This window comes from Octodon degus, unplaced genomic scaffold, assembly GCF_000260255.1.
Source record: "Octodon degus isolate 3935 unplaced genomic scaffold, OctDeg1.0 scaffold00083, whole genome shotgun sequence".
Taxonomy (NCBI): domain Eukaryota; kingdom Metazoa; phylum Chordata; class Mammalia; order Rodentia; family Octodontidae; genus Octodon; species Octodon degus.
In genome coordinates, this window is record NW_004524659.1 from 5,178,431 (window position 1) to 5,189,982 (window position 11,552).

The 11,552-nt window shown below is 43.4% G+C and overlaps 1 protein-coding gene across 1 annotated transcript in view; it reads left to right on the top strand.

The window, feature by feature from the left end:
- Nucleotides 1-6,916: 6,916 nt before the first annotated feature.
- Nucleotides 6,917-11,552, top strand: part of Dpy19l3 (dpy-19 like C-mannosyltransferase 3) — an 81,198-nt gene continuing 76,562 nt past the window's right edge. Inside the window, exons 1-2 of the mRNA XM_004636690.2 lie at nucleotides 6,917-6,971; nucleotides 8,660-8,801. Of these exons, the coding sequence (XP_004636747.1) occupies nucleotides 8,699-8,801 (103 nt within the window). The 5' untranslated portion in view covers nucleotides 6,917-6,971; nucleotides 8,660-8,698. The remainder of the gene's footprint in view (nucleotides 6,972-8,659; nucleotides 8,802-11,552) is intronic.

Here is an 11,552-nt window from a genome sequence, read left to right on the forward strand (position 1 = left end):
GGGGATGACATTAGAATAGTCCAAGGAAAAAACGGGGAACTAGCCAAGGCCGCTGATTCTTGGACTGAAACAGCTAACATTTAGGAATCTTCAAGTCTGGCAAAAAGCTCGTGTGATAAAGCATCTTCATCTGCTTTTAGCTGAATAGCTTGACTATTCGTATCCTCTTTCAAATATATACAATTACAACAGTTATTCTAGCCATGAAAATGAAAGAAGTGTAGGTGGTAACCATGGTAATGAAAAAGTACAGGCAAGTAGAGGTAAGAAGAATAGTAGGTGTTAAGGAAGAAAATGAAACAAAATTGATTATGTTTAAATACTTTGCTAACTTTAACTTTATGTAAAAAAAGTCCTTAATTGTATGCCTATGCTAACCTGCCTATAAGTTTCACTATGTTAAACCACTTCAAATCTAGTTAAAGTTGATCAAAGGCACGGAAAAATACTAACAGTATTTCTAAGTGCCTTTTCTGAAGATTTTCACAGGGAAGGAGCGATATGTTGACAAATACTATAAAGAGAGGAAGAATACAGTGTCATTTCTATGCAATCTAGAATGATCAGTGAGCCTGAGCAAGATGCTCTCTAGCGCTAGCCTAGGCTCCCTAACACCCAGGTGTGCCAAACCCAATGCAGATGAATGCCTGGACACACCCTACCTGTGGCCTCGGATGGGAGTCACACACAAGAAGAGCATGGGATGATCCATGTGCTGCAGGCACCAAGTATTAGGATTTCTACTGAGTCACTCCATTTGAACTATGTTTTTAATGTATACAGAAAAAAAAAAAATACTGCCTGATAAAAGTTTGGAAATAATACTCTCCTATCAAAATACTAAAAATAATGTTTTTATTAAACTACTAAAAAGTGGGCCTTTGTGGACAACGTAAAGAAATAGGAATTACATGAAAGTTCTGTTGAAAAAATATATGTAACAGGTCACATCATCTTTAACTGGGTATATGTTCCTGGGATAGAATGCTTAATGTTGTTGCTTTTTTTTTTTAATCTTTTTATTTTAGGGAAGGATCTATAGGGTGTTCAGGGTCTCACTACTAGATCAGACTAGTAGTGATCTGCCTGTTTACAGCCTCCCAAGAGCTGGGATTACAGGCGCGCACCACCACGCCAAGTCTCAAGTCACCATCTCAGCACACCCTGGGGGCGAGTCCAGCATGGCAGGCCCTGCGATCGAACCCCTGGCCCCTGAGCCTGCTGGCAGGTGCTTTAATCCGCTGAGCTATTTGGCTGGGCCTAGAATACTTAGTGTTGTAAAGATCTCATTTTCTCCAAACATTTCTCCCGTAAATTCTTTTTTGGAACCTGGAAAATGATTATAAAGTTCACCTGATCAAAAAACTAAGCAAAATTATTGATATTTACTGTGTTAAAAAGTCTGAGGGCTGATGAGATAGCTCAGTAGTCTAAAGCCCCTGCTTAGACAAACTTAGGCACAGGAGACCGCGGTTCCATCCCTGGCACCAGCCCTGACCTCAGGCTGGGCTGAGCCAGCCAAAAGAAAAAAGGGTATGATGAGATGTCAACTGCTCTCCTAAATACTGAAAAACATTCTATCAAGAAACGATATTTAAAAACATGTGGAACTGTTCTAAGACTAGTCATTTTAAAATCATTTGAGGGCTGGAGAGATGGCTCAGTGGTCTAAAGCACCTACTTAGAACAAGCTTAGCAAAGCATCGGGACCGCATTTCAATCCCCCAGCAGCACATGCCAGCCAGCCCCGCCCCCTGGTGGGCTGAGCTGGCCACACACACACACCACACACTCTCACTCTCTCTCTCTCTCTCTCTCTCTCAAATAAATAAATAAAAAAATTTAAAAAAAAAATCATTTGAACATGTTTATAAATAGGCCATACACATACAGAAAATATGTGGTATAAGTATTTCAAGTAAGTAGGATAAGGATGATGACATAATCAGCCATCCAGCTAGAAAAACATTGCGTCAGATTGCAAAAAGATACATTTTCCAAGTTCCAATGTTTCCAGTGTTAGAATATAAAAAATATTTGGTCTTGAGGAATCGCAATGGAAAAACCTAGAAACTATACAGAAAATAGCTTTCACAATATAAAAGTGAAAATTCCCTGCATATAAAAGACACCATATAGAGCTGGGGAGATGGCTCAGTAGAATAAGAGCTTGCCTGGCAAGTGCAAGGGCCTGAGTTCAATCCCCAGCTCTGAAAAAAAAAAAAAAAAAAAAGACGCCATAACAGATACACAGTAATGAGACTACCTGCAACATATATGGCAAAGCTTAATACATCCCCACAGCCTAAAAATAATCCCTTCGTGTCAAAATTTAATTTCAAAGAACATGAAAAAATAAATCACAGAAAAATAAAGACCTAGTAAGCCCCTAATATTATTGCCTCCATCTCATTAATAAAGAAGAGCATATACGGATACACTACTTACCACTTATGATTGGCAAAGGTTAAGGAAGTTTATTGTTTACAAAGGCATAGAAGAATAAGGATTACAATGCACATTATTGGTAATTTTAAGATAAACTGAATAACCTTTTTGGAATACAGTTTGCCAATGTTTATCACCTTAGAGTATGTGTTCTAGCACGCCTATCTCTAGAAACATTTCTTACAGAATTATATATCCTTATTTTTTACATTATGCTTAAAAAAACATAAAATCAATCTTGTCCAATTAGGTAAGAATAAATAATAAAGACATCTACATGAGTGATTATTACTGCAATGGTTAACTACTATTGTATTGTGTAATAGAATTACCCCAAAATTTAGTGATTTATTAGCTTCATGGTTTCTATATGGCAGATATTTGGAATTAACGTAGGCAGGCAGTTCTAGCTCCTCATCTCTCTTGACATCAGCTAAAGCTGACTTGGAGCTTGCCAATCTCCCTCCAAGATAGCCTACTCTGTGGCTGGCAAAGTGGCTGGCCAGAAGACAGGTAGTGCCCACTCAGCCTTCCCCACTGGCTACTGAAGAGTCTTCACAGTATGGTAGCTGGCATCCTCCCTACGTGTGTAATCTAGAGAACCTGAAGCTGAAATGGGGATGTCTCACATGACCTACCCACAGATGTCCCACCCTGCCACTTCCATATTATTCTCTTGGTCACACAGAACAGCAATGATTCAGTGACAGGGCTATACAAGGATAGAGACAACAAACAACAACAATCACAAGCTGACATCTAAAGGCTGACTAGTTTGTAAATTAAACTGAATACAGAAAGAATCACAAAGTCATGCAGCAAAACTTTGGAAGAAATTTCCGACTTTTAAGAAGTAGAGATGAGGCCAGAAAGGCAAACAGATCTTGATTTGAGTCAGTCCTTGCAAACTCAAGGAATTACTAAGCTATTAAAAGTTAAATAGCTTAATAAGCCAGGCATGGCAGGGCATACCTGTAATTCTAACACTCGGAGAGGTTGGGGCATGAAGGAGGATTTCAAGTGTGAGGCCTCCTAGGCAACTTAGCCAGGCCCTGTCTTAAAATAAAAAAGGGCTGGGAATGTAGCTAGGTATAAAGGCCCTGGGGTTAGCCCACAGTACTAAACAATAAAGTGAAAAACAGCTCTGTGGCATAAGCGCCTGCCTGGCCAGCCCAAGGGCCTGAGTTCAATCCCTGGTACAAAATGATAGTAATAACAACAACAATACTAAAACCTTTAAGCACCAAAGGATATATTTGATCCATGAACGTAATTCTTTCCACAATTCTGGTCACAAATTGAATTTGACAAGAACAAAATCAAATCTCCCTATAAAGTCACAATGACCCGAACCACTGAATTTGACTCAGTTCTTGTCCAATTCAGTTGACTGGATATATGGGAGCACACAGTAGGGAGGAAACAAAACTCATTCCTACATTTTTTACTTAAACAATTACATAAATGAGACATCTAAAAGGAAAAACAGGTTTGGGGATTTGAGGAGTCTTTAAAAAGCTCAATTGGGGCCGGCGAGATAGCTCAGTGATCCAAAGCACCTGCTCAGGCAAGCTTGGGCAGGCACAGGGAACCATGGTAGCAATCCTCCTCCTCAGCCTCCCAAGTGCTGGGATTACAGGCGTGCACCATCACGCCTGGCAAAAATCTTAATTTTTAACAGGCTGAGTTTGAAGTGTTTGCAAACAGAAATGTCTAACAGGCAGCAGACACAAGACCTAGAGGTCAGTAGATGTGTTTAGATGTAAAACCTTAGGACTTACTTCATCAGTGAAAATGAAAGCCATGGGCAAATGAATAAACAATTGCTAATATTTTAAAAGACAAGCTGCAAGAGATGGAAAAAAAAAAAAAATGCCAGAAAGGTAAATGAAAAAAATGCCCAGACAGTGTAGTCACAGAAGACAAGATCAGGAGTACCACACTGAGTCAAGCGATTATAAATTGAATACTGTGTATCAAATAAGAAAAAAGCTAATGAAATAAGTGAGCTCTCACCCATGGCGCCAAATGCAAGATGATTCTGCAGGACGGATGTGATGAATACCACTGACGTCTTCTGGTACATGCTTATTAAACTGATGCGTACACCGTCATCTAGGGATCCTATTAAGCTGCAGCTTCTGCCCCTGTAGGTCTTGCCTAGAACCTGACAGTGAGCCTCTCTCTGGTCCTATGTGACACCCGTGCGGCTAGTCTGCCAGCCATGTGCTTCTGCTGTCCTCGAATTTAATGACTAACCCCCTGGAGAGTTTCTTCCAACAGATGAGTGGGCCGCCGCCCTCACAGATCCTTCTTCAGTAGGCCTGGACAGGACCTCATCACATGCAGTTCTCACAAGCTCCCAGGGAATGGTGCTAGTCCTGAGCCAGAGCCTCGGATCACAGCTTAACTGCAGACTCCAGCAGAGAAACAGCCAGGAGGCCATTTGCGCTTCCAAATACATTGCAGACAAGAAGTATTGCCATACAACAGGGGAATCTTGTCCCTCACCAGTTTTAAGGGTTGCTCTCTCCCTGACCACGTGCTTACCTGGCCAGAAGAAAGCCAGGACATGTATTTATCATCCATTACCCCCAGGGCCACTGTTTCAGACCTCAGACTCCTGCTTAAACTAGCTTATTCCTTCCCAAGCCTCTCAGCAGTTGAGTGCCTGCCTCTTATGAAGTCCCAAAGCTTTATCTTGCTTAGTATAGCCATTTCATAACAGTAAAGCAAGCAGCAGCTGATAAGTACTATTTCTTTTACTCAGGGGATGAGTGTTTCACCACAGTCACATCTTTCCCCAGAGCTGTGTCAATTTAAGGAAAAAAGCCCCATCCAGTAAATAAATTCACATATTTTCATTAAGTATGTTTAATGTAAGGCCTATTTAAGTCCATACTCGAAAATACACCAACAGCCATGATGAAGCATGGTGAATATTATCGGAAAAAACAGCTGGCATTGGTATTAAAGCTAACCCAGCAGATACCTCAGTCTGTTCGCACAGAACAGTTTGCTATTAAGAGCAGCGGACACATAAAGGAGGAGAAAAATATTAGCAGGCAGGAGTGACTAGGGAAAAATTCCTAGGCGAAGTCATTTCATGTTGAAATTAGACCGATGAGCTGCCTTTTCACGGGTATCATATATAATGTATATAGTATGTACAATATATAAAATTCATAACCTAATGTATATATTACATCTATACCATTTACATAGTACATATTTATTGTACTACCATAATGTATATATTTGTGCTACATTATGTAATACAAAATGTATATATCGTATATATAGTACATTACCTGTATCATATGTATTTAATATATAATTATGTGTCAAGTAAAAGGTTTTACATTTTTCACAGTGTTAAGAAAAATATCTTGGTATAAAGCACAATATGCACGCTCAAAAAGGGCTCACAATCTTGAGGACGAGTAACACAGGAGATTCAACACTAGCGCCTAATTTGGAAGAAACTAACAGGAAAACAGTACCGGGGGCACCATCACGCGAAGAGGGTGTCTGGGGATGCACAAGTGCTAATCCGTCTAAGCACAGATGGAGGAAACCGGGGGTTGTGGGAAGGGAGATGATGTCAAGACCCGGGGAGGGGGCGCGCTACCTGCTGGGCCGTTCATACCTTCCCTTCCGGAACCTTTCACATCCAGCGGTACAGGAGCACAGGAGGCACAGGAGGGGGTTGGCAGGAAAAGATTTTTTTTTGTTTGGTTTGGTTAGGTTTTTTTTTCTTTTTCTGTTTTTAAATGGGGGCTCGGCTGTGTGGTCCTGGCTGGTTTTGAACTATGTAGTCTAGGCTGCACTCGAACTCGTGGCAATCCTACCTCAGCTTTCCGAGTGCTGAGATTTTAGGCATGTACCACCAAGCCCGGCAGAGTTTTTGAACAGCCCACACCGCAGCCGCAAGAACTCCGTCAGTGGCTCCCAGGCACGCGTAGCTCTCAAGCCTGAACCATAGTGAAGCCGCTGTTCCAGGCTGTCGACCCAAGACCACTCTTCCTCCTAGCAGACGTGCCCCTCTTCCCCAAACCACAGCCCTAGGGCTATAGGGCTACCGGCATGGCCTCATCTATGTAGGTGAAGGCAGACTCCGTGACCCACTAACCGCGGAAACTGCCCCGAGGCTTCCAAGTAGCCAGCAGTCTGGACCAGCCCGAAGGCCGGAAGTGCACCACTTCCTTCCGGTCGGCGCCGCACGAGACGGGGCGGGGCGGCGCGGAAGAGGGCGGAGGCTCGTGTTGACAGACAGCTCCGTCAGCCTATGGATGCAGCTGCGGCGGGCCGGCCTCCTCAGCGCGCCCCTTCTTGGAGCTGTAGACGCCCCCTAAGCCCCCCATCGCAAGGTGTTGCATATAGCTCCGCAGCAGCCTGGTCCTTCCTTCCCCCGCCGCGTGCTGCGGGCCTAGTGCGGCCCCGCCCCCGCAGTTCTCAACGCCTCCTGGCCCGGCTGTCCTTTCCCCGCCCAGAGCTGCTCGTGAGGACTGCTGAGGCCGCAGGTCTGTGGCTCCATGTCGGGGAAACGCGGGCGCCGGGGCCCCGAGGTCGCGGAGCGCGCGGACGCCTGCTGCGTCCCGCTGGAGGCGACCGCCGACTGCTCCTCGGGCTGCCCCGCCCCATCCCGCCCCGCCCCGCCCCGCGCGTAGTCTGGTCCGGGAGGCGCGGCCGTGGCCCTCGCGGCGTCCAGAGGGAGTGGAGCGTGCGGATCGCGGGCCGGGCTGGAACTCGGGAGTGGGCAACTTTACAGAGCGCTCTCTCCGCAGCCGGCCGCGCGGGCGGAGGGAGGGCGTGGGCTCGGACCTCCGCGGCCGCCGCTCGCGGTCCTGGCGAACCAATGTCCAATGTCCGAACTTCCCCGGCTGCCCGTCTCCCTACCGGCGCCCAAAGATGGGACCGCGGCGGGTGACCGGGTGCGCAGAGCTGGACCGCGGAGCTCGGAGCCCTGCCGCGCCCGAGGGATGCGCACGACTGTACTAGACAGCCTCATTAATAAAGGATCGCTTGCAGGTCCCTTTGCAGATGTGTCAGGTGGTATTCCTTTTCATTTGCCCGAGGAACTTTTGTTTCAGAGTTCCTGAGACTACTGCAGTCTAGATACTTAATTTACACTTTTGCTATTTGCTGACTTCTGTTTTAACCTGTTAGAATTTACGCATTGTGGGGTCTTTAAAACTCTTTTTCCCCTTAGAGAATGCATGGCGCTAGGATCATTAGGTCTTTGGGGGCATCAACTGGTCTCTGGCTGGACCGCTTTGCTAACATTGCTTTTTTCCTTAACTGCTACAGCCTCTCCGCCTCCAGTGCTTTGAAGGCACAGCGTTTAAAACTCTTCTCAGCCTTCAAGTCTCTTTCCTCTTTGAATGATTGAATGAATAAACATTGTGTCATGTAGCTTGATTGTTCTATTCTACACGGCACGTTGTTTAGGGATTAATAAACTGTCGAAGCAATCACACCAGGCAACTGATTATATTTAATAAATAATTAGTAAAACGCTATTCTGTTCAGAGGAGTGAGGCAAGATGTTCCGGGGGACAGAATTAGCTTACTCACTGCTACCACACCCCCGCCTCCCACTTGCAGCTTCCAAACTAGGCACTGCACCCTGCCTGTACTCCCACTACTACTCCCTGGGATAGCAGCTGCCCTGATTGGCACACGCACACACCCGCTGTCATCACCACCCAGGCATAAAGCTGGCAGTGTGAATTGCTTTAAAGAACACAGGTATTAAAATTCAGGTACCTGAACAAGAACAGTATTTCAGTTCTTCAAAATCTGTCGGTAAATCTACTGAATCCCTCCCACGTGGTCAGTTCCCTGGAAAATTTGAAGACCTGCGTCTGCATAGGGAACTGTAGAAAATAATATACAACTGTAATTATCCAGCAAATTGCGTGATAAGTGCTAGGGCTTATGAGAGGAGACCACAAGGGTTGGAGCATCTGCGATAGCATCCATGAAAAGGAGTAAGGGCTTGTTTGTTCAGCTGACCGTATCTGACAGTGCCTGCTAGAAAAAAGGTGCTTCAAAAATATGATCGAGTCCAATGTTTGTGTTGTATCTTGAGTACACTTTGGCTGATGAAAGATTTGGATGGGAAAATGAGAGGTGACACAAGTGAGCAGGTGTATCATGGGCAGGATGTCATGGTAGACAGCCTGTTTACTGTGTCCTATGTTTGTAGGTGTGGTTGGAAGAACAATGCATGTAAGTCTTTGACATCATGATGTACATACGGCAGAGAAGAGAGATAAAAACCACAGAGGTTTCTGAGGACTTTCCAGCACAAGAAGAAAATGGGAAGTTGGAAAATAAATTACCATCTGGTAGGTGATTCACACTGGAGCAGCATTTGGGATTGCTTTTATTTCTGCATAATAAATTATCCCTCTCCATTAGGGTAAAAATTGCGTGAGACCCAGCAGTTGAGGAAACTTGTTCTAGCACCCTGATACTCTGATTGCCATTGGATTGTTTTGGTTTCACAGTTTTAATTAGATAAGAGAGCTTTGATTAGAACCCTCTGTTGTTTTGTTGTTGTTGTTCATTAATTGAAGGTTATTCCAATCTGATCCTTTCACTGTGTAAAGTAATCGTTTTCTTCACCATTCATATTTTAGTCTAATTTTTCTGGTTTATATGTGTTAGTAACACTAGACAGCCTTACTGTCTTTTTCTCATTTTACTAAAGAACTGAAAGATAAATTACAATTTTGATATTCTTTATTTTCTGTCGATCACTAAAGTTTCTTCCTCTGCTTTTTTATGGGAGTGGGGTGGGAAAAATGATGAGAATTTCATAAATTGTTTAAATAATGCTAAAGATTTGCTAAGTGACACACCAGATGCCAGTAATTGCCAATGTTGTGCTTTGTGCGTTGCTTTCCTAACTAAGTATGGTCAGGATCTTAGAAGTAAGGATGAAAATTCCATGCTTATCAGCCATTTTGGATATCTGAAAGAACTTAGGGTCTGTCAGGCTTTCTAATTATTGCCTGCCATAAGTAATAAAATCGTTTGAGGACATAGCTTAATAAAATAAAAGAAATATGTTCTGGAGGTTATGCCATCAGTTCAGCTTCATTTAATGTTATTTATTTATTTATTTATTTATCTATTTATCTATTTATTTTGTGGTACCAGGGATTTAACTCAGTACCTTGTGCATGCCAGGCACATGCTTATTCTACTGAGCTGTCTCCCCAGTCCGTAGCTCCTCTATTAACTAATGCATTTTTTATTGTAAATAGAAAAAAAAAAAGTTTCAAAACAAGATAATAGAAGAGTAATGATGGTTAATACTTTGCATATTGTTATCTTTAAATACTCAAGAGTACAAGATAGAAGCATTTAATTGTCCAAACAATATTAATGCAAACCTTTCTTTTCATGAACTAAGAGAAATTAGCAGCATAAATATCTTGTCTATCATATAGTTTTCCCTTCCTTCTTTTCCCCTTTCCCCCATCACAGTTTCTTTTTCCTTTTGAACACCTTCTTCCCATTTTACAGTATCTGTTGTGCATTTTGGATCTTATTTACTCTTTCAGCTTCTCACAGTAGGGAGAAATTACAGTGCTTGCACATGTGAGTGTGGCTTATTTCACTTATGAATATGGTCCCCAGTTTCACTCATTTACCTATAAAAGTCTTCCGTTTATCCTTCTTTATAGCTGAGTACTATTCTATTGTATTGAAAAGACGGTATTTTTTTTATCCATTCCTCAGGTGATGGGCATTTGGATTGTACCCAAGATCTAACTATTAAAATTATGCTGCTGCAAATATGTATGCACATATATCACAGTGGTATGATGTTCTTAATTCTACTGGGTACTGGGAAAGTACCCAGGAAGGGAATAGCTGAGTTAAATAGGACCTCCAATCCTAGTTTTTAGAGAAAGGTCCACGCTGATTTCCACAGTGATTACAGCAGTCTGCACTCCCACCAACAGTGGAGAAAGGTTCCTTTCTCCCAACAGCCCTTCCAGAATTTGCTATTGGTTGAATTTTTAATGATGAAGTCCTGTTCTTTCCAGGGTGAGATGGAATCTCAGTGTTATCTTAATTTGCATCTCTCAAATGACTAGCTCAGTATCATTCTCTGTGCCTGTATACTCCCCACCAACATTCATGTGTAGTTTTACAAAATTGAGATCCATGTGTTGGCTGGTAAGTAGCTATTTTTCTCTTATGTTGTGAACATAAGCCAGTTGATATATGTTAAAAATAGTGTTATCACCCTACTCTGAGGAGCCCAACAGACTGAGCTTGCCATTCTTCCCAAAACACCACTCAAGGAGACCAGCAGTGATGCAGGACAGGAAATGGCCTTAGTCAGCGTGGCCATGAGAGGAGGTACAGATCGCGGCTCAAAGTCTTTCTCAGAGTGGCTGATGGAGGTTTGGAGTGGCAGGGGGAATATAACAAAGGAACAAAGACAAAGGTGGGGGTTGCAGAGCTGGAGACTTTTGCTGACAGTTTAAGCTGTCCTGGTCAAGTTCTGGCTGGATTGATGGCCTCTCAGGACTGGTTCTCTGAAGTCCTGGGGGAGAGAGCTTTGTTATAGGGGGCAATTCAGTTTGCCTTGAGCTGACCACATGACTTTGGACAGGCCCATTTCCTATCCTGTGGCAACTGCTTCTGCTTAAGTGGTAGCCTCACTATGGGGTAGTCTGTGAGACTTTACTTTTAGAGTGACTGGAGTGTGAGGTGGCTGCAGGTTTAGGGCAGTGACTCGAGTCTTGCAGGCTGTGCTGCAGGGTGTGTGGAACAGCTGGCAATTAAATGTCCCTGCAAATCCCAAAAATTACTTTAATTATTCTGATGTTGGTAAGCTTACTGTTGAAAGGGGATGAGATAGACTGGGTAAATTTAAGGTTACTAGGCCTTGTAATACTTCCCTGAGTGATTAGCATGCCTCTGTGCAAGCAGGAGCAGGGACCTGTGCCACAGTTTAAGGTGATAAAGAGAAAAATGAAGACAGAGGTGCCAGACTTCTTCCTGCTTTTAGTTACCAGTGAGAATCTGTAGACTTTGCCTCTAAGTTTCTGTTCCATTGTGCATATATATATATA